A 23,571-nucleotide genomic window follows, 5' to 3' on the forward strand; every position below is an offset into this window, starting at 1 on the left:
ATATAAGCTTTTCATGTTTATTTAGCACCCTATAAAAAAAAATGGATGATGGATGAAATACTGTAAAAAAAATGTTGCGATCAAAGGAAAACTTATAAAATCACAGAAAAACCCCTACATCCTCAGTTTTTGAAGCACAACGCTTTGAACTTTATTTTATTTTAAATCAAAAGAAGGTACGCCGACAAATTAAAAAAAAATCTACTTTAATTGGAGTGGGCCACAAATATTTTAAGATTTATACAAATCATCTATTATCTGTCCGCACCCAGTGGTGCATAGAGCACTACATTGGTATTATTTCCGTGTATCTAGGTGATTTTTATTACATGAAAGGTTGTGTGATCTCTCTAACTCTTCAGGGGCCAGTCCAGTAACATTGAAATGTTGGAGCGTATGACCCTTTAAAGTTTTTAAAACCAATATTTTACGTTCACCTTGCCAGGAATTGAACCCAGGACCTTAAACATGGCAGACAAAAGCACCAATCACTGGACTCCGAGGCAGACTAATATCCAGTAGATAATAAATAATTCTGGGGGTTAGTGCTAACCGTGCCTATGAGATTTTGGTCAAAATGAGTTGGGATCCGAAAATACTTGTGAAACTGGTCAAAATATGTGTGTCATACGTATTTTAAAAAAGTTCTTAAACATATTTTATATCAAGAAAATTCGGTACGAGAAAGGTACATAGATTTTTTGTAGAAAAATCTAGTAATTAAATAAATGACTTCGTTAAGAGGAAACGCTGTCTGACTTTTTTTCGAACAAACGTGTATTCCCGCATTTTCTCCCTGGTTTATGGGACTATGGCAGGCGTTTTTTTGCGCTTTTTTGAATAATTGTTTCTTATGGGAGATATGATCATCCAAAGCCCATGAAAGCGCCCAGTTTTGTGTCGCGTTTTGTATATTATTAATAATAATCTTGAATTGTTTAAATTGTACATTGTTTACTAGTTTACTTACCTATGTTCATCGAGTATTTAAATGTGCCAATCAATAATAATTACATAAGCTCATGTGCTTGTTAGGACTCATGTATTTATTATTTATGATCATGATTCTTTTCATCACAAACTTTATTATTTTCTGTTTTGTCTCTGAATACGGGAATTAGAGTTTGTTATTAAGAATAAGGGGGTATAAATAAAACACGATCGATTTTTATTATTTTATAACCACTATGGATGTTTTATTAATTTCTTTTAAAAATGTTTACATTAAGCATAAATGAAATAGTTGAAATGATTAGTTCACTCCTTGCATGCAGTGTGTGATGCGGCCCTGGGCCCGCACTATCGACACCTATCAACTTAGTACTTAGTACAACCAAAGTGGTAACGAAATACAATTAGTAAATGTGTATTGTGAGCTGTGTCTTGCGGTCGACCGGTCGACCGGTGAACGCCGAGTTTCTCCAACGCCAACGGTGGAGGCGACGAGACAATACCGGAGATGCGGAAATGATCGTTATACAATAATAGTACAGTACGTAATGTTAAGGTGATAATACTCGTTGGCAGACTAACAGACGGCAGGCGCGAAGGGGCGCGCCGCCGCCGCCGCCGACCGGAGGCTAGCGTCGGCGTCGCGTCGCGCGCTCGCCCGGCCTCGGGCGCGCGGCCCGGCCCCGGGCGCGCCGCCCGGCCTCGAGCGCGCCGCCCGGCTTCGAGCGCACCGCTCGGCCTCCGGCGCGCCGCCCGGCCCCGAGCGCGCCGCCCGGCGCGGTGCGATTTCCACTAGACTCGCTAATTGTTATTTCGGCGTCAAACTCAACCTTTATTGTGAAATATTCAATTAATTTACAATGTTAGTTTTGGTGGATAGTTCCCTAAAAGTATTTCTAAACTATATGGAGTACAGATAACACTTAAGTACGTACATACTAACTATTTATAACAATTTCATTAATTCATTAATGGATAGGTAATCTCTTTCTGCGTTTAAAACTAGCGTAACAGTGCTTAACATGTAGTGCGGTCCACCGGGGGCCCAGGGCCGGGGGGCGGAGCCCGCGGCGGGCACACCGAGACATTATCACTATATAAAACAATACAATTCACATTGACTCGCAAATCTCTCTATTATTAATATTTAATCTTGAACAACGAAATCTTATTTACACAACGTAATTGTCATTCGTAAATAATAGTAATACAAATTGGTTAACACGCTCTCCCCCATCCCATCACGAGAGTGGAGTCCCCCGTCCAGAGTCAGCCGGTAGTTTAGCGAAGCGAACTGCACCCGCACCGCCAGAAGGAGCGGAGAAACTAACATGTGGCAGGGCAGAATTTGAATATTCATTTAAAATTAGCTAGTGATTACTCTTATTAATGTCAACTAATTAATTATCGATAATGAAATCATGTATTAATTCTTTATTCATATATGAACTATGATATTACCTAAGACCGACCCGGTAGTAAGTTCGCCTACTCGCCAAGCGTTAGGAAGCTGCTCGCGCATTCCGAATCGATTATTGTATTATCGGTATTTTTATATATTTCGTTAATATCCGCACCCTCCGTCGTTTAATCGATTATAATATATTATTATTAAATACTTTAACGTTCTAAAAGAAAGGCCTAACGAAATGAAGGTCGACACGCGCCACAACCCCGCCCGAACATTGTGCATAGCCTCGCGATAGTCTCGGCGTTAATTCGCCAAGCGGTGAATAGGAATTACTGTAACAACGAAACGGACAAACATCGCATTAAACATATTATTATCGTTCGAGTGTCACCCCTCGAGCGAACTAACAAAGCGGCACTGCCTACCCCCGCAAGTACGTAATAAGACATAAGATAGGGATGAATGGAACACTCGCTCGCCCCTTGCACGCGCACTCGCACAGGCACTCACTCACTCACTCACTCACTCATAACTCATAACTCACAAGCACGACTCACTTCGCAGGAACACGTTTGTACAAGCGCGTTAGTCGGTACGGTTTCGGTATATTGGGAGAGGACGCTGGCGGACGAAGGGCGCGAGCGGCGAGCCGCGGGGCGGGCGCGAGAGCCGCTCCGCTCGCGCTCGGCAGTGAGTACGGTGTATCGAGTAACGGGAACAAAACTAAACAAAGTCTCCAAACGGAACTGAAAACTGGCGCCTCCGCGCTTAGTCCACCATCAGCTCGAAGTGCACGGAGCCGCGCCGGTCGTGGCGGTCGTGGAAGATGTTCTTGGCCCACGCCTTGCACTCTATGTTGATTAGCACGCCACCTGCAACAGTGAACACCCGCGATTAGCTCCAGCCTCGAATCTGTGCCTGGGAATGAATGCCTATCGACCGACGAAACAACATAATAAACTTGAGGTTTTCATAATGAAATTCAAATAAATGCACGCAATTTTCAAATCCTCGTTGATATCAAATTACAAACAATTTAGTTGGTGACAAAGGTTGATAAAAACATTAATTAGTTTCTCCGAAAATGTTTAAATGACAGCATCGATTTGTATTTTAATAGTTTTAATTATAACTACAGTTGGTTACCGTCTATGCATATCTACAGTAACAATTTATGCAGAATTAACAATGTCATATTATCGGCATTTCCTCTCTTGGCTTTAAGGGTGACTGTACTTGTTTTATAAACAAAATTAAAAAAATAAATAAAAAATTTACATTTAATTTATAAGAATAGGTCAGTACATGGTCCACCGCCGAAATGTGTTCCGAACGTGGCCTATCGGACAATAAGTTGAGTATGCAGACGTTCGGAGTTCGGACATGGCGACGGCAGTGCCGGGAGAGGGGGTGGGGGTGGCAGCAATCAATATCCACCCGAGTCACGTGCTGCTGGGGCCAGTGGGTTAGTGGGTGCGCGTGCGCGTGCGCACCAGCCAAGATGGCCGACGCGAGGAGGTTATGTGTCAAACAATGGTCAACTAACAGGCAACTAACCGGCTGCCTCCATACACATATTATTGTCAATAAACATTGATTAACTGCACTAACTACTAGTTTTTCGGGACATTTCTAATTTTCAGTTTACGCCACATTTATTGGAAAATTTAACTGAAAAATCGATAATTTCATAAATGCACACACAACGTGTGAAAATCGTAAAAGTTGATACAGTTTTTTTTGCATAATAATGCAATTTCAATAGAAAGTCCGATGAAAAACTTTAGAATGTGTTTGACGTGTGACGCATAGTTTGTCCAATTGTTTCTATTAATCCTGATGAATTCTCGTCTAGAACTTGAACGAAACTCAAAGCTGGGCCTACAATAGATTCAGTTGGTATAAAAAAACAGACAATTGCTTAAAGGGGGAGGAGAATAATATGCTAGTATTTATTTACTAATGTATATTCCCGCCCCTTTTCAGTAAGTGACAGGGCACTAGCTCCTCTTGAGTCTGGAACTGACGACAGACCGTAGCGGTTAACTCGACTAGACTCCTGTATTATTATGTTAGAGAGAGTGGTACTCACGTTTGGGTTGCTCAAAGTTGACGGCGACCAGCGGACTGAGGTAACCGTCAGTATTCATGAAGGGGAAATAAAACCCTGGGAACCCGCGCTGGGGGATGTACTGAATAGGTCCCATGTTCTCTATGTCCGCGGGGTTTTCTCCCTCGCACGACACCCACACCGTATCCTTCTGCAAATACCAAAGACGACATTCAACTCAAAAACGTGAAACAATCAGGCATAAATAATAAATGTCCCCTCTGTATAATCCCAAAGCATAATTCCGCATCGTATGTTATTCTATCAACAAAATTTTCAGACAGCTGGTATACTTTTCCAAATTTTCCATCTTATAACATAAATCGTTATATTCAGATACCCCATAACCCAACAGAAATATTTATAAGGGGTTTGCATACGGTTTCATTAAAAATATTAAACTTTATCATTTTATCAAGAATTTACACGATCAAGGAAATTTTGCATTTTTACAAAGAATTTTAAAGTGGTTTGACTTGAGGCATTCAGTCAATGACTTACGGGGTTTCCAGAAATTACAATTAATTTCATGTGAATATTTTTTTAAATCATTATATCACTGCATTATATAATGAATGATAATATTACAATCATCACAATAACCTTATTGGCATCTGATGGTGCATAAGAAACTGCATCGATACAGCAAATGCAACGTATCTCGATTATCTGTTCCATAAATTTAGATAAGATCAGTCTTATGCTTCGGGTGCCATTCTAGGGACAATGAATTGAAGAGTAAAACCACATTTTAAATAAATGTATAAATAGAATAACAATACCCACGCAGGTAACATCATTTAGGACACATTGAGAATTTCGTATTCATTTCCATTAGATTTTACTATGAAAGTGATCAATCGATATTTATTTGGTATTATTTAATCGGTTTATGAAAATAGCAAAAATTAGATTTTATATGTATTCGAGAAACATGATGTTACTTACATTTTATTTTTAATGACTGATCAAATGAAAAAAAATAATTAATGTGTCTTTTTTATAATTAACGCGTTTTAAAATAACTTTTCTAAAAATAAATTTTAAAGTTTATAAAAACAAAAAAAGCATTCCAAGCAATAAAAACACAAAGCGCTAGTATTCACCGTAGAGAAAAAACATTACTAAGTGACCCTGACCTTTGATTAACCCTTATATACCCCAACCCTCCGAATTTGTACAATCGATAAATTTGTTATTTTTTTCTCTTTCGGTACTATGACGTGAAACAAGTTGTAATTTGTATGGATATAATTGAGACATTTACCATTTTAATTTTTGCAGCCTGGATGGCATTCTTAAGTTCTTGCGGCATGTTAGATGGCAACACATCCGTTTCGTTGTACGTGAGGGGCTTCCAGTTATATATCTGCAAAAAGAAAAGCATTGTTAATAATAAACATACAATAAACATTTTGATACAGCGAAAGCCATTATTTGAATGCCAGATATACAATGAGGAAGGAAGGAAAGGGGCAGTTGAGTGGTTTTTAAAAAGTAATATAGGCTCTCAAACTAAGAAAAAAAATGTAGTTTATGTATCGTATTACCATCGCTGTTATTTTTTCATGTTCTGTTTTTTTATTTATTTTTACCGCCTGTGACGTCACGAGCTCAAGTAGGTGAGTTTTCCTGACATTTAAAAGTACGTTTAAGAGTACCGGTCAAAACATACTAAAAGTTGAAAAATATGGGTACCCCGAAACCGACAATCCATCACAACGCTATAGTTGATTGGTTATTGTAAACATGTGCTTACAAGAACTTGTGACGTTTCAAAGTCGTTCGTTTTTATTATGTTTAACACATTTTTGAGAAACTACGCAGAACAATTAAATTCTATAATTTTTAATGTGTTTAAAAAAACATGTTTTAAATTTAATTTTTCGCAGCACGGAAATTCCTCATTTTAAGTTCTTGTTATTTTTCAGTTAATTGGGTGAAACGTGACCACAAATTGTATGTGAACATTGAAATGCTGTAGTAAATAGTTGAAAAATATTTTATTTGAATGTATGTTTTCTAAAAATAAACGATTTTGTAAATAAAAAAAACAGTTAAAAATTTTGTATAAATTTTTGTACTAGATTCCACCATCTTACATACAACTGTTGATAGCAACATAGTGTGACAGTTGATTCTCTACTGATATTTTTTTATAAAGAACGGATTATTATAAAATTCAAACTAAAGCCAAGCTAATAACTGAAGCGAGATTTCGAATAATGTTTTATAAAATCCAAACGATTTCAGTAAATTTCTTCAGTGATTTCATTCATTGTCCGTGCTTTTTAGTATCGACTCAAGCTTGGCATTAGAAAGATTATCGTCAAAAAGCGTAACTGATCAATATTTAAAAAAATATATAAACAATTGAGTTTATTATTGCTTTCCCAGTTTCTTGCGAATTAAAAACTGAGGGACATCGTAAAATTGGCGGTTTCACAAATTTGCACTTATTCATTACCAACTTTTTCAATCAGTTCAGATCCAAACTCAATTCGTATTTTTTTAACGTTCATCGTGCTATCAATTTCACACGTATTTTTTTCATATCTTTGAATATTATTTCAAATTGAAACATGTGTTATTTCTTTAACTGATTCTTATAAAGCTTTAATTATTCGGTCAGTATTTTTTTTATTTCAAATTGAAATAATTCACAAGCTTAAAAATCTTCCCATTTAATGTATATTACCTACTCGTAATCTTAAGTAATAAATGTTTTTTTTTTTTTATTTGAGTTTTAAAATAATATGCACTTTTTTTAAGATTAATTTATTACTTATTTTATTTTTATTACTATTATCGTTGTTTCTAATTTTCTAATTTCTGATCCTTCCTAATAAAAACGTTTATTTTATTTTATTGCTTGGTATTTATTATATTATTATTATTAATCAATAACTTGTATTACCTATCTTTTATTTTACATGCATTTTATCGTAAAATTATTGTTATTTTCCCTAATAAATCAAAATTCAATCTAAAAAATAACATTTGCTGCTAGTAGATAATAAGTTAATTGAGTAAATTATCAAATAAGGCAAAGTATATAAATTAAGATTACTATATTAATAAAAATTTTGGCACTTTACTAAGCGCCCCTAAGGTGATTTTTTACAAATCAAAGTATTTTACTGACCTGTGTCAATGGTGATTGGACTCATTAAAACAATTATCAATAATTAATCAGTGGCTAAGACATTTTGAAAAAAAATAATTGTCGTTCTTCTAGATATTAAAAAAAAATGTAAATCGCAAAAAGGCGGTAAATAAATGATCCAATTATTGTTATGCTAAGGGCACGATGAGTTAATTGTATTTTATTTGAGATTTTTTCAGCTCTTACACAACAATAAGAAGGAATATGTTCACTTTACTAGAGTCAATAAAAAAACACAATTAATATAATAATACATTATACTGAAGGAGAAAGTTTACATAATTATGTATGTGTTTGTGCGTACGTGAATGTGTGAGTATGTGCATGTGTGAATGTCTTTGTGAAGGTGCGTGTGTGTTAATGCAAAAGCAAAATAAAGTGTACGTTTATTTATAGGAAAGAGGGTATAGGAGAGCGCTCGGTAAGAAGTTTGATTACCTTATTAAGCTTCAGGAATATGCAGGGTCCAGACTTGTGATAGTTGTAGTTGTTGTCGCTCGTGCAGGGGTTGAAGGTTTTGACGGGAACATCACACACCTTCCCCTCAGCAACAGGAACTCCGTAGTCGCACTTGACTCGGTTCTCGCTTCCTTCGGCACCCTTGCCTTCCGTCCTGTAAACTGTTAACAAACCGATAGGTTCATTGCTGAGTGATGAAACACGAATCCATGGCTTTTTTCTTCTCGTCATCATGATCATTTTAATTTCCCTTTTCTCGCCAAGTGATGCATAAGGCACGGCCTAAAATTCCAACTGCAGCGTATCTAAATCACGTTTTTCATACAGAAGGATTAACAGTTTTTCGCTTCAGGAACCAGTAAAGAAACAATTTTATATTGCAGTAGAGAAACATTTTTAAAATCAGTATTTCACATCCGTCCAGGAATCGAACCTAGAACCTAAGCGCGGTAAGCAAACGTGCCAACCGCTGCACTATGAGGCTGACTCCACACGATCATAAATTTTTCACACTCATAACTATATTCTTAATCTATTCTCTTAACGACTTATTGACGAAAGTAGACAATTCTTCAAATAAAACTTTGATTCTCTCATCATAAGAATGTAATCATACTTTATATTATATAATAATGTTGAATACTCAGCCGTAAAAAGGCACTAATATTCCTGATATGTAACACGTAATATTTCAAAATTACGTAATATTTCATCTTTTCGAGCCTGAATGTGAAAAAAATCTGCGAGATCCCGAGGGGGGTACCAGAAATACACCAGCTAAAATGATTTAAATGCTACTTTTAAAAAACAATGTCATCATAAAACTGTTTCATAATATTTCTAGTTTTATGCAAAATTCATATTTTTTTTATAAAATACTGTTGCGAGAGGATACTATATGGCATCTCGCTGCTCTCTCTGTCATACGTTGAACAACACTGATCGAAAATCTCTATACGTATTAGCGCGGCGGTACACGGGCAGGAATGCATGTAAAATTTAAATTACGAAATTCAGTTTTTTTGTGGTTATGTGTGGAGATTTGCTCCCAAATAACAAAAAATACACCTGCTAACTGACCAAATACGTCAAAGATTATAAAACTGTAATGCAATGAATTGTAATGTTCGCTGTTTGCGCGGGGGGAAAGCAAAGAAAAAATGTAAATTATTATTTAGAGAATTCGGCAGAAATATATTTTAATAATTTTGGTAGGGTAATGGGCAAAAAAATCAATATGATGATTAACAGAAAAGTTATTAAAAAAAATATGCCTCCTGGGGGACCCAAGATACCCCCCTTAGGCTCAAAAAAGTTAAAACAATCAATATTCAAATCTGATAATTGTTTGAAAAACGTTTATCTGCTCCCAAATTGAAAATACAAAAAAATACGTGAATATTCAAATAAACTTAGGCCATGAAATTTCACCCATCAATGAATATTCATGTAATTAAATAGTTAATATTCCTTTTAGGCTGTCAAAATGTCACACTTTCAATGCACAATAATTTTGAAGTAGGGGCAAGTAATGTAAAAAGTTGACAATATCCCAAAATGTAAACATTCGGGTTTAATCATCACAAGAACTTTAATGTATTTTCAAAAATTTGTAAAGCACAAGATAGTTTATTACCTTCTAAGAATGTATCTAATTCATTGGTCCAGTAGTTGACATTTCCCTCATCAGCGGCCTTGTACCAGACGAGTGTGCTCTCAACATTGGACTCCGGTGGCATGGGCCGGAATCCAAGGCCTATTAGAACAAAACAAAAAACATTCTTAGAGATTCTTTAATTGTACTTAATAACTTTTTACAAGATTTGACATGTTGAACATAAAAAAGCGACAACACCTTTTAGACCCAATAGTTTAACATTAATACCCCATGTATTAATGTTAAACTATTGGGTGTTCATTTAGATTCAGATCTTTATCTTCATTCTCAGGTGAATAAAACGGTAAGTGCTGGTTTCTTCCATCTCCGGCAGATCAAATCCGTGCGGGGAAATATTCCTATAGACGCAACTAAAGCTTTTGTAAATGCTTATGTCGTTTTGCGTCTAGATTACTGTAATGGAATATACGCAAATCTCCCAAAATATTAAATTAATAAACTTCAATGTGTTTTCAATGCAGCAGCAAGGCTTATTACGGGAGTACAAAAATATTCTCACATCTCACAACATCTTCGAGGTTTGCACTGGTTAAAAAGCCCAGAGATAATAAAATACAAGCTTTGCGAGACAATATTCAAATCCCTTTATGAAATGGCTCCAAAATACCTATCAGAACTTTGTATTAGGGAAAATACATGTCAAAGAAAATCTACTCTTGGGTCAGCATTTGATTCAGGAAGAGGAAAACATGTCGAAATTCGGCGCTCCCCAAACACAAAATTTGGAGGTCGTGCTTTTGCCGTTGCCGGCCTCTGCCTGGAACCGATTGCCTTCAAACTTACGAATCATCGACTGTCCCAGTCAGTTCAGATCCCAACTAAAATCTCACTTCTTTAGATTATCATACCCTCAATTTTAAATCAGAAAATATAATATGTCACTTTGGATCAGTTAGAATGTAAGTTTAAGTATACAATTGTACAGCGCCCTTGAGGTGATTCTTCACAAAAATTGCGCTGTATAAATCAGCCAAATATTATTATTTTTATTCAATAGCTTTGCACGAAAAATATTATAATACACTAGAAAAAAAGGTCCAATTCTGGGAAATATGCATTACGCGAGGTAAATAGACGAGGGAATCAGAAAATATAAAATTTTTGGATGACATAATTTGCTAACTATTTTAAAACAAATATTTTGCCAGATGACGTAGCTTGCAATGACTCTTTAATCAATTTTTAGAATGAAATTGTTTTGCACCACAACAGGATAGAGTTTTCTTAACCAATACACCACGTAGACCACCTACACCTTTTTACGGAGTACTGGAGTTAATATGGATTTCCAAGTAAGGAATACATTATTTTCATAATTGTGAAATTTTTGAGGCATTGAAAATGAAGTCAAAAACGTTAAAGAAAAATTGTTAGTTAAATTTGTTGTGTTAGAATAGTGTATCGAGGGTGTAAACTATTATCTGTAGTAATCGACTAGATTTACCCCAATTCATCGAATTGAAAGGTATTATGTTAAATAGACACTTCATAAAGATTTTCCTAGAAAAAAATACAAAATTAAAAAACATTTGTAGTGTACTTATTTTAAAGCAATAATTAGGTGGACATCGTTTACACTGTACATGTAGATTAAATGTAGACTTTTGAATCTCAATTCCATTATTCTGTCATCACCAAGAATACAGTTTCATCGTTTTTTATACAAACTGTATTAGTAATCAATAAAACGATAATCAATGTAATTAAAATAAAATAACACCGGAATATATTTTGTAGCTGTTAGAACCAGGAACGTACTTTGTACCTATTCTAAATAAAAATGTAAATAGAACATAATAATGAATAACTAATTCAAAATTTTTATAGTACAGCTCGTTTCCTCGTCGTTCTTCGGAACTAATATAATATTTCTCACCCGCATAAATAAAGGTTTCAGCTCTTTAACTTCACAAACATCAACAGATGAAAGAATTGAAAGAATATAGATGTTTAAATATGGGCAGAATGGTGAATGTTACACAGTGTGTTAAGTGGCCACTTAAACCAGCCATTGACAGGTCATAAGCCCTGTAGGCCTAGACTTCTATATTACCTTCTCTTAAATATTCTTCATCTCTGTTGTAATATGTTACTATAATATTACTTGTAATGTATCTCCGAGTTGATAGTTGAAAGGGTAAACCTGAGTAGATGAGTAGGAATGTCTTCTCAGCGGACATTTTATACACCCAAATTAATTCATGAAAATTGTAGCACCAACCATTGTGAAAACCTTGCTGGAATTCCGCATCCTGTAGGAGATTAGTTTAATTCCACCATACCCGAGAACGGCGTCTGGAATATTCCGAGAGAAACAACCACCATTACCGCATATTTCATTTAAGGGGGATAATTTATATTGTTCTTGAAATCTGCAGAGCTTTGGCGAATTAAAAGCCTTAAGATTTAAAAAAATACACGTCTTATTTTTCAGTTTCTGCATCGTAGATACACGAAAGTACGACAGTTAATAAAGCCTCACGCTTCCGATGCCAGTCGGGGGAAAAAATGACGTATTGTATTCGGAGTGTTGGCGGCTCCCGTGGTGTACCAGATAACATGCTTGCCTTACCTACGGAGGGTTTCGGGTTTAATTATCGGTGAGATAAAAAAAATATTAAATTTGATTTTTCTCAACCCTCGGTGTTGTATGCTGTAATTCACCAGTGCAATTTTTTTATATTTTATTTTATTTATTTTATTCTAATTATAATTCGGCATATTGGCCTGTTGTTGTGCAAAAAACCCAGTTTGTCATGTCGATTCAGTCGGAAATTGAATCTAGCACCTCGTGCATAATGTCCAAACGTCATAACCACTACATAATAAACAGCATGAATATCATAGTAGTAACTATTGAAGTCGTAACTATCTAAAAAAGCTAGTTAAACAATGTGATGATGAAATATTACGATAACTGATTGTATTTGTTTTAATTGTTGGGAACATGTAAAATTTACAACAATTTACAATTATATCTAGATTTCCATAAACAGAATTTTCTGATTGATATCAACAATTATAGGTATTTAATTATGAGAAATTAGCGGGATTTTGACAGAAAAGACTATAATGTTTTTAACATATTACAACAGAGATGAAAAACATTTAAGAGAAGGTAATATAGAAGTCTAGGCATCTACAGGGCTTATAACCTGTCAATGGCTGGTTTAAGTAGCCGCCTTACACACTGTGTAATATTTACCATTCTGCCCATATTTGAACATCTATATTCCTTCGATTCTTTCATCTGTTGATGTTTGTGAAGTTGAAGAGCTGAAACCTTTATTTATGCGGGTGAGATTCATCTAATTGAATTATTTCACCTACATACTAGACAACGCCTGAAAATTTTATTTTTTCAATTTCTATACTTCTTCATGGAGCATCAACAATATTCGAGTTTGTCCAAATTTCTGTACAGAAGGATGTTTTTATTTATTCTTTTTTTTTTGTTTATATTAATAAAGAAGGTACATTGACTTTGCGGTAGTAGTATGAATGTATTTTTCAGTGATGCTACTCTACCCATTTTTAATAAAATGAAGTAAATAATATTATGCAAGTTTAAAAAAAAAGTGCAATATACGCAGTTCTAAGATAAATTTTATTTAGTTATACTCGTACATTATTACAAAACAGAATATTTCTTAACAGCGCATATCGCGAAATTTTAATAACTTTAATGTTAACTAAGATTTTGACCTATTAATATTAAGTCTCATTTAGCAAAAAAATATTTTTGATGTTATGCATACCAATTCAGACAATATTTATCAACTAAGAAAAATTTCTACGAAAATGGAAACGACTACCAAGCATTCGAATTTATCAAAAAACGTATGCTATCCATTATGTTAAAGTAAAGCCGAGATTTATTCATTAGTTCAATAATGAGGGACTTCAGCCCTACGGAAAATCGGATACAAAAAATGATTTCTTGCGCGTGTTAAAAATTAGAGCATTAAATTGTAAGGAAAAATTACTTAAAAATGTACGAAAAAAATATTTTAATAAAAACGCACTACTTTGAATGACGTCACTGGTTAATATGAACCATCCAATGGTATAAGAGCTTTGAAGGATCGAAAGAGCTATCAGAGCTGACGAACTGACGTCACATGCGGAGATATTTCAGAAATACAAAACTTAATAAAATCATAGCACTGATAACACGATATATAGAAATAAAAAAATGTTTTTTTTTTTGCTTAATTTAATACTCTATTAACAAAGAAAAAAGACACTGAACTTCCTTATTGTATTCACTAATTATAGAAAGGGGAATTTCCCTAATATTTTATTAAACGTATCAGCGTGTACTCAGATCTTCTGATTTCTACAATAAGTTATTTTATATTAATTTCTTTATTGTATAACTTTCTTTATAGGCACGAATATATCTTGTAAGAATATTCTAGAAGTGGATGATGAGACTGACCTGGGTTACTGCCGATGAGAGAACTGTCCAGTTGCCACTTGGGCGTCCGGTAGTCCAGTGTTTGAAAGAACACCGCCAACATGGCGGCGAAGAATCCCACGAGGACTGCATAAAATATTAGGTAAAATAATATTATTTTTGCTGAAAAGAAAGAAAAACAAAGTATTAGACAAAGAGTAAGTGAAACAAATCTTTTAGTGAAATAATATCTTAAAACCACAAAAATACAAATGATTCAAATATAATCAAAGACAGATCTGTAGGTAATTTAACTAATTTATGACAGTTAAAATTATTTTATTGATTATGAATATTTGAAAAATTAACTTTATAGTATTTTTTTTAAAATTAATGTTAGTAAATATTAGTATATAACCACCAAACGACTTTTTTGGTCTAGTTATTTGTGTAATTATTGTCTAACGAAGAAAATAGGTTTTCTATATACAAATTATTATGAATATATCTATGTATTTTGATTTCAATTTGAAAAGTACTATGAGTACTTTTAATTTCGACACCTTAAACATTATAAATTGGGCGATGCCTTTAATTCTACATGATTTATAATGTATGACGATTATAAATTGGTATTAATTATTAGTGTATGAATGTTTATGGTGGCCCCTACGAGTAATTAATTTTCAAACGTACTGGATAAAAATCATGTTTTTTCCTTCAAAATACAGCGTATAGTTTTCTCCTTTCAAATCATTTATAAAACTCAATCGATATGACGGTGGGAAAAGGCAATGTACGATGCATATTTCATAGTAACGATGACGCGACTCTCCACCCTTTTCATGACATGAAGCCAGCATGAAAGTCTTGCATAATTCATAGGATACCTACTGAATACTAAATATGTATTTGGCCACACACAACGGTGCACTAACTCCCCCAGAACACTATCTAACTGTATGTAGATATTATATATCGCAAGGAGACCTGTATTAATATATCGCAAACATATCTATTTTTAGTTGTTTGGCAAGGGATAAATAAATCTCAATAATAATTACAATGCATTGATATGTATGTTGATGGCAAATTAGGTAACGGATACTGAAATATGTACTTCTTTTTTTATTCAGTAATAAATTATAATACAGTTACATGTAATACATTTAACAGTTTAATATCTTGCTTAACTAAAATCCGCACTTACAATCACTGATTTGAACTTAACATCATTTCAGATGTAAAATTGTAAATGTAATAGGTCTAACAACGGCTGTCCTCTGTAATCGTGGGTTCTAGTGTGATATTTTTTACGTACATAAATCAGACCAAGTACGTCAATGCTGTATCCAATCTTTTCTTTGCAACCAAACATTACTCCCGTACATAAAACTTGATGGCCACGCTTTATCACTGACAAATAACTTTCATAGGGCACACGGTTTCCCATTTACCATCCAATCATCCTGCCCGTGAAGCTACGCCTAAGGCTTTACCGGAAACTAGAGCGCCTTTCGGGAGCGGTTTCCGCTTCTGTAGCTCATATAACCGATCTGATAAATATGGCGGTCAGGGAAGGGAATTTTTGGCAGGAAAATAAAAAGGAACAAACCGCGTTATAGGGGACATGATATAACATTTTTATATAATTTTTTCTCGCTATAACACGTTTTAAAATAAGATGAGTATTCACGAGCTTTTAACCTCCGTTTTATTTCGCAATCCACGCATTCAAAATTAATGACATTACGATTTATTTCAAATCAACGTTGGTTCACGGTAATGATTAATTAACTGATTTTAAAATATTTTTTCTTGTGAAAAATTATAATCGGTATTCAAAATATATCATTTTTTAGCACGTAATAATATATTCTGGTCTACTTTGTACTTTGAAGTTGTTTTATAAGTCGCGTGATATTAAGCAATGAATTGCCACTGCGATAACAAAATAACCCACAATGGCCTTCTAACATTCCATGGCAGCGACAATCACTTTCAATCATCGTATGGTAGAAATATTCCCAAAAATATTTTTCATTTATGGCAAACACAATATGACAACGTATTTTTTTTAATGCGTCGTCTAAACCACTGCAATGCAAAGTATTTAATACACACTTTTACGTGTGTATTAAATACTATGCATTTTTTGTAATAATTAAAACAACATTTCAGGAATGAAGAGAGAAAAACATTGATAAAATTTCATTTATCCTTCACTACTCCTCATCAATTTCCTTCTTTTTTCACCCATTATCTCCTGTTTTTGTCCATATTCATTTTATTATTTTCTTTTAATTTAAAATATGTACAGTTAATTTGTTATTTTTTTATACACTTTAAACCGTCTTCACTTTATTTTAGTAAAATTAAGTTAATACTAATAGGCCCCACGTTTTTTTATAGTACACATTTTTTATAGTTTCTATTTATAATCATATTACCTGTACATTTGTTTGTATTCTTGATAAATAAAATAAATTAAGGTTTATAAATTCCTTATTATAAATGAGGAAATAAAAAAAAATAATACTGAATGAAGTTTTAAAAATTAGATCGTGTTTGACAAGTTGAGCATTATGGAGATTATCAAAAATATTATTGTTTTGCCAACGAACTGTACTGAAATTGTATTAATGTACAAGCTTTTTACAGTTTATAGCAACACTCGCACATTTGAGGTTTTTTTTGGTAAAATGAACAAAATCTAATTTACAAATACAATTAGCAAAAAAATAAAGGCTTTATTTACACCTGTAACTTCAAAATAGGTGTTATGACGACCATGATGATGTAATAACTAATTATTTTTTAAAGAGAAGTAGAAAGTAATGACGTAACAAACATACATAAACCAGAAATCATTTTTAATCTTTGTGTGGCTACGATGTCACACGAGTCTAAATAAAATACAGTGCTTAATATCCCTCTTATATTTTTGAAATAATGAAGTCGTATGTATTTTGCTAGGACAAGCCGAAATTTGATGATTATTTTCACAAATTATGAAAAATATATTATTAACAATACATATCACTACAATCAACAATACCTAGAATATGCGAGCAATATATTTACCGAGGCTGATATTTTTTAATGACAATATGTATAAATTTCTGTCAAAAACTATAGAAATATTGAGATAAGTAGATTTTTAATTAATTTTATTGTTAGATTTTTAATTTCTTATCTTTTACATTTGTTACATTTAACTTAATTTAAATTATTGTCTTTTAAGTGTAAACATTTTTTGGCGTGTGCATGAGTGTCTTACACTGATATACAAAGAAATGGACAATATTTCTGTCTATACTGTTTGTTTACCCAATTAAATAAATAAATATTATTATAGATGTATGTTGTTTTAAAATATCTGTACTTCAAAACACATCATATTTTACTTAATGTAACACGAGGTTACAGAACCATCTCCGGGGGAATATTTAAGCCTAGTATTTTAAGAGGTAAAGAATTATAGAAGAGCATCCGATGTCATTTATGTAAAACTACTTTATCTGCATATTATTGTGGAGAGTTTGTCTTTTGCATTTCAATCGGAAAACTTCTCTCGAATACTGGAATGGTCGTTGAAAACAATGAGGGCATTGTTTGGCCAGCTCGCCGCCCATAATTCGGTGCAGCAGACAAGGGGTGTGTGGGGGCGCGTTCTGAAGGCAGGAATCCCCGCTGCAAGGCGTTGGGCGCCAGACGGAGTGGCGCCCCGCCCCCGCCTACACAACTACACTATATGCCCTATTTTTGCAGATTTGGAAACAGTAGGTACACTATTGATCTGTTTGTGCTTCGTTGTGTAACTACGGTATCGTGGATATTATGACATAATTCACATTTATCACACAACACCCCAAGATTTGGCAAATGACCGATGTACACACAACGCTTATTTACAATAACATACCCACATCGATTCGTCAAATTTAAAGCATATTAAAATATTTTCAAAACAGTCAAATAAATATCAATACATTTTGTTTATTGTACTTACTACATATTATAATGTGTTATATTATCTGTTGGAAGATGGCTAAATTTTCATTTTATTATTGGCAATTCGCCCTATGAAGGGTAATTTTTAAGATGACCAAAATATATGTCCCTTTTTATGCATATAGAGTTTTATATATACGTGGTATACAACCGGATTTTTTAGCATTTTGTAAGACGCTATGGTGAAAAAAAAATCTGAATTATGAAATGTTCATTGCATTAACTAGAATAATTAGGCTTGTTAACTAAAATTCAGTTTTTTTTAGAGACTATCGAAGCTTTTCTTTAAAATTAAAATAAACGACATAATGTCATATTTTGCCACCTTTCAACAAATATATGTTACGATATTAAAAATAATTATTTCAGACTATTTTTATATTTATTAGTTTCTGTGACTGTAGATACTCGTGTATATTAATAACATGTCTAATTTTTAAGAACAAAAACATAAAAAAAACTATGTGGCACTGAACTTTAAACTGAAAAAATGCTTCATGTTTGTTAAAATTAGTTGACTTTTTAAACTAAATTTATATTGCAACTATTAAAAAATATTATTTCTGCCTAAATTTTAAATTTCGAATGCAAACGCCCATTTAACCCTAATCTTATAATAAACAAAACGTTTGATGTAACAAGACCTTTATATGAATAATGATTTTGGAAGCCAATTTATTTGTAAGCAGGAATTAATTTAATAAGTTAGATCGACACATGTCATTAAACCGTCGAAGCAATTGGCCGATAACGCTAAAATATTATCCAAATGAAAGCAAATCGGCTTCCAGTACACGAAGAACGTAAATGTCCTTCGCTTTACAACATTGAGTTATGAAGGCAATTTATTCAAATGTGTGTAAAAGGATATATTCCATTTTCCATTTACAAATTGAATATCATTTTTTATTACGACTGTCGTTAACGACGCAACGCGTCAAATGAGCACTTTTTTAAGAGCGTTAACTTTTATTACAATTGTTAATATGTAATGTAGTTACAAAAACTTTGTTAGTATGTTTGCGTTCGGTAAAATACGATATTAAAAATATAAAAAAATGCATTTTAAATTTATTTCATCTATTTTGGGTTTCGCTGGCGTTGACAATAACTTGATAAATTATATTGAGAATAGCGATGGTGAAACAGAGATACTTGACCAAGAAATATGAACTGTGTGTATGTATTCAGGATTGGCTTCGTTTTAGATATTATGTTGGTAACCTGATACTGACAGAGGAGGAGGCCATTAAATTTTGTGGTTACAGTATTGAACTTGTTCGTAGTTCTAATACACGTTGAGTCAACTTTAGCCTTTCCGAGTGGGTTCTGATTCCAGAATTTTTTACCCAGAAATTCAAAATTATTGATCCACAAAGTAGGTAACCAGTGATCGAAATCTAGGGTTGGTTTAACATTTGCTCGCAATTGGGCCGATGTTTTTGTATTAATTTTTATGAGCGTTTTAATAAATGCAAGTTGTTTAAATTTGATCGATCATTGCCAGTAATAAATCAAAATAATTCGTAAATAGACGTACAAACGAAAAGTGTATTCCAAGTTTGACTGCGGTATTTCTGTGGAAGCAACTTAAGAAATACAACATTGATAAAGATCAAGCTTACTAATATTGTTAATTTAATACAGTGTTGTGGTGTATTTTTTATAATTTCCTTCCATATCCTCTTCTTTCCGCCTACAGACAAGCCGCTTAAATAAAGATTTTGTAGGTAAATATTTTTTTCATAGATTTATTATTTAAGTTGTATTTTTTAGTACTTTTTAACGATGACATATTTGTAATAAACAATGTACATTATCAATTTATGCGAATAATTTAACATTTCATATAACGCCTGAACAATTCATTAGTTCTTTAGCACATCGCAACTGTCATGATAATTACTATAAAATTGATCAAAACATTTGATGAGTAAAACTTTATTTTTTCACAAAAAGATGCCAAGACGGGGATGCGAAAGTGAAGAGAGAATAGTAGTTATACATTATCCACCAGTATAACAATAAAGTATTATGATTATCAAAGGTGTGTGTGTGTAAACATTACTCAGGACGCCGGGGTATTATATAATAATGACTGACGAGTTCAACCAGAGCCGGCCAGTAAAGCGGATAAGGTGAAGATTACAAATGGGGAGACTTTCCGTTTTACTCGCGCCAAGGGAAGGGTGGGTTAGGCGCTATAAAAGCCTTATATGTACAACTCTGATGTATGTCGTATTTTATTCAACCATTATATCGTAGGAATATCTCAAGCTCATCGTAAGCGCTCTTGAAAACAGACTATACCTTATGCTATCGTGGCTTTTGGCAAACAAGGAGTTTATATAGCAACGTATACTAGGCATTAAATATAGTGAATAACAAATAACTGCTATTTTACATTCTAATGTAGGCAAAAATAATTGGATAATCCAAAAAATATATATTATAGTGCATTTACACTTTTAAAAGAGTTATGAGGGTAGGCATTTTAAACTAACGAATATTTTCCCATTTCAAAAAAAAATGTATTTATTATTTTTAAAAACCCGTAAGGGTCATATATAAAAAACATTATAAGGTTAGTCATGTCATGTATATGCGGCCTCCGTGGTGTAGTGGTCAAGACGCTTGACTCACGCACGGAAGGTTCCGGGTTCGATTCCCGGTGAGAACACAAAAATTAAAATGTGATTTTTCTCAAGACTGGGTACTCTGTGATGTAATTCACCACTGTAATTAGGCCTCCTGGCCTGTTGTGGTGCAAAAAAATGTATGTATGTATGTATGTATGTAATGTATCTTTTGGTTCGTATTGTCATCATGTACTTTTTCGGGTTGATTTTAAATTTGGCTCCGGTGTAAAAGTAAGTCATTGTAGTGTTTTAAGTCCATTATATGGTATTTTTTACTGTCCTTCGTTTGTCTTTGCTTTTTAATGTGGTAGCTGTGTTGTTGCCTGGAGTTATATTCGTGTATGTCAGAATTTTTGGTTAATGTCACGCCATTATCTCGTATGTTTCCCAGTGTCTCAATTTTCATCATCTAGTATTTTATGTCAAACCCATGTTTTTTCGTACAGTTCAGTCGTAGAGGTCAGGTAAGGTCAGTTATATGTTTGGTAAACTTTTTTATTTTGTTGTCTTTGTATCTTTGTTATGTCTGTCTTGTCCGGTTCCCCAGAAGGCGATCGTGTAGCTCAATTTACTTTTAACATAAGCTTCGTACATCATGATTTTTTCCCATTTTTGGTATGAGGTCTTACATTTTGCAGATTTAATATAATTTAATGTAATAATGCCATTGACTTTGTGAGTCTATATTCATGTTTCGTCCATTTTAATTATCTGTATATGGTGTGTCCTAGGTATATCACGAATTCTAGTTTTTAATTTCAATTTCATTCTTTGGAATCAAAATTTATTTTATCATTGGAGATAATGATAATTATGAAAATCTATAGTCTTAAACAAAAGACAAAGTAAAAGACAATTTTTTTTCAAATAACACCAATTACAGATTTCTTGGTTACATTTTTTATGCATATACGCATGTATGTAACATGTATTTGTCGGCCTCATGGTGTGATGGTCAGCGCGTTAGCCTGCCATGCAAGAGGTCTCGGGTCGATTCCCGACATGGTTGATATGAAACATTTATTTAAAATGGTGTTTTCACACTAGAATATTTCATAGTCCCTGGACTGGTACCTGAAGCGTAAAACTGATCATCTTACCTAATGATGATGATGATGATTTAGAAAGAGAGGGAAAAAATAAAACTAAAAAATTTTTTTTTTTTTTTAATTAACTTCCTTCATTCCTCTCCTATCCCTGGGTTTCCGTGTACCTACTTTTATATTTATAACAATAAATTCAAAACAATTCATTGGATGTTGGTAGTATAATAAATGCAAAAGTTAAGTACGGTACAAAATAAACTTAGGACGTCTTTAATAAACCTGATAAAAATATTCTACTGTGACAGTCACCAAAACACTTTATTTATTGTTTGCTTAACAGAATTTATTTCATAAGCTTTTATTGCATTTTTTGTTTATATGCTTACTGTTTTTTCTTGCATACCTTTGTTATTATTGTTTTTTTTTTACTTTGTGAAACTTTTTAATATATCCTTTTTAACTGATTTCACATATTTTTTCTGTATATTCTGTGTTTATTATTTAGTATGTTAGAATGTATTTCATTTTAATTTTTTGTAAATGCCTTTTGGGCGTTAATGAACAAAATAAATAAATAAATAAAACTATCATTGTAGAATAGCCTGTATTCATCAAAGAGTGATGTTTTTCATGTAATGAGTCTGTGAGCATGGAATATGTAAGAGCACAAGATTACGAGTTCTACAGTTGACGGACACTAATCGAAATGTTTTCGACAGTTTGCAAAGAATATTTACAATTTTATCAAGAAAGCTCATACCCAACAAGATACGCCGGATTGCGAGATTGTATTTTATTTTAAATAGCGGACTCAGGCCTACTTACGTAACGTAATTTTTGTCTAAGAAAACTGTTTTGAATATGCTTGATGCAGTTTTTCCCAATTTACATTCCAATACCTAATGTCAGCAGGTTTTGACAAAACTTTTGCATAATGCAACTAGCACACAAGATAACGGAAAACATTCGTCCAGTAAGTACTGAATAAAGAATCAGATCTTTGTATGCACTCTCTTATACCAAAATTTTACGAATGTCACAAATACTGGTTCAAGTTTACTTTCAAAGCTTTCTTATATTTTTACTTTAAAAGTAAGTAAGAATTGCCGTTTCGTGGGTTTATTGTAAAAATAGTATAAAAAGTATAAAAATCAAATGGAGTGAATCATCATCATCATCCCTTTTCCCGTATCCAGTGGTGCATAGGCTACTATATTGGTAAACCAAATGCAACAAAATTAAGGAATAATTCAATATTGCAGTTAAAAAAAACCTTTAAATTTAATACTTCACTTCCGCCCTTCCAGGAATTGAATCCAGGACCTCAAGTATGGTAGGCGAACGCGTCAACCACTACGCAAGAAGGCGGACTTATTTCCACTCATTTTTTTCACACAGGATTTTTACCTGAAAGCAGTCACCAAGTCTTAAACACTCGTCCAGGGTTCTGGTTTCATTTCATCCCCTCGGTCACAGAGAAAAAAGAAAAGAGTGCATTGTAGTGGTCTAAATTACTGAGACTTTTGTTGCGGTGTACTTTTCTTTTTATTGGGTATCTGCATCACCCCGGTAACTATTTTATTTCAAATAAAAAAAACGTTTGTGCAAACTAAATTATTTCCGAAATTTGTGATTGAAAATAAATCGCTTTTAAAAAATATATTATTACTTGAGCTAAACTAACTTTTCAAGATTTTT

At 33.3% G+C, this 23,571-nt stretch overlaps 1 protein-coding gene across 2 annotated transcripts in view; it reads right to left on the reverse strand.

The window, feature by feature from the left end:
- Positions 1–1,184: 1,184 nt before the first annotated feature.
- nrv3 (sodium/potassium-transporting ATPase subunit nervana 3) overlaps positions 1,185–23,571 on the reverse strand; it is a 70,996-nt gene continuing 48,609 nt past the window's right edge. For both annotated transcript variants that reach the window (XM_088242590.1, XM_088242591.1), the window contains exons 2-7: positions 14,217–14,357; positions 9,734–9,853; positions 8,077–8,258; positions 5,740–5,841; positions 4,455–4,623; positions 1,185–3,234 (exon numbers count right to left, since the gene is read on the reverse strand). In XM_088242590.1, coding sequence (XP_088098716.1) covers positions 3,131–3,234; positions 4,455–4,623; positions 5,740–5,841; positions 8,077–8,258; positions 9,734–9,853; positions 14,217–14,357 — 818 coding nt within the window. In that variant the 3' untranslated portion in view covers positions 1,185–3,130. The remainder of the gene's footprint in view (positions 3,235–4,454; positions 4,624–5,739; positions 5,842–8,076; positions 8,259–9,733; positions 9,854–14,216; positions 14,358–23,571) is intronic.

Source organism: Micrasema longulum, unplaced genomic scaffold (genome assembly GCF_059751315.1).
Source record: "Micrasema longulum isolate JH-2025_06_02 unplaced genomic scaffold, ASM5975131v1 h1tg000147l, whole genome shotgun sequence".
Taxonomy (NCBI): Eukaryota; Metazoa; Arthropoda; class Insecta; order Trichoptera; family Brachycentridae; genus Micrasema; species Micrasema longulum.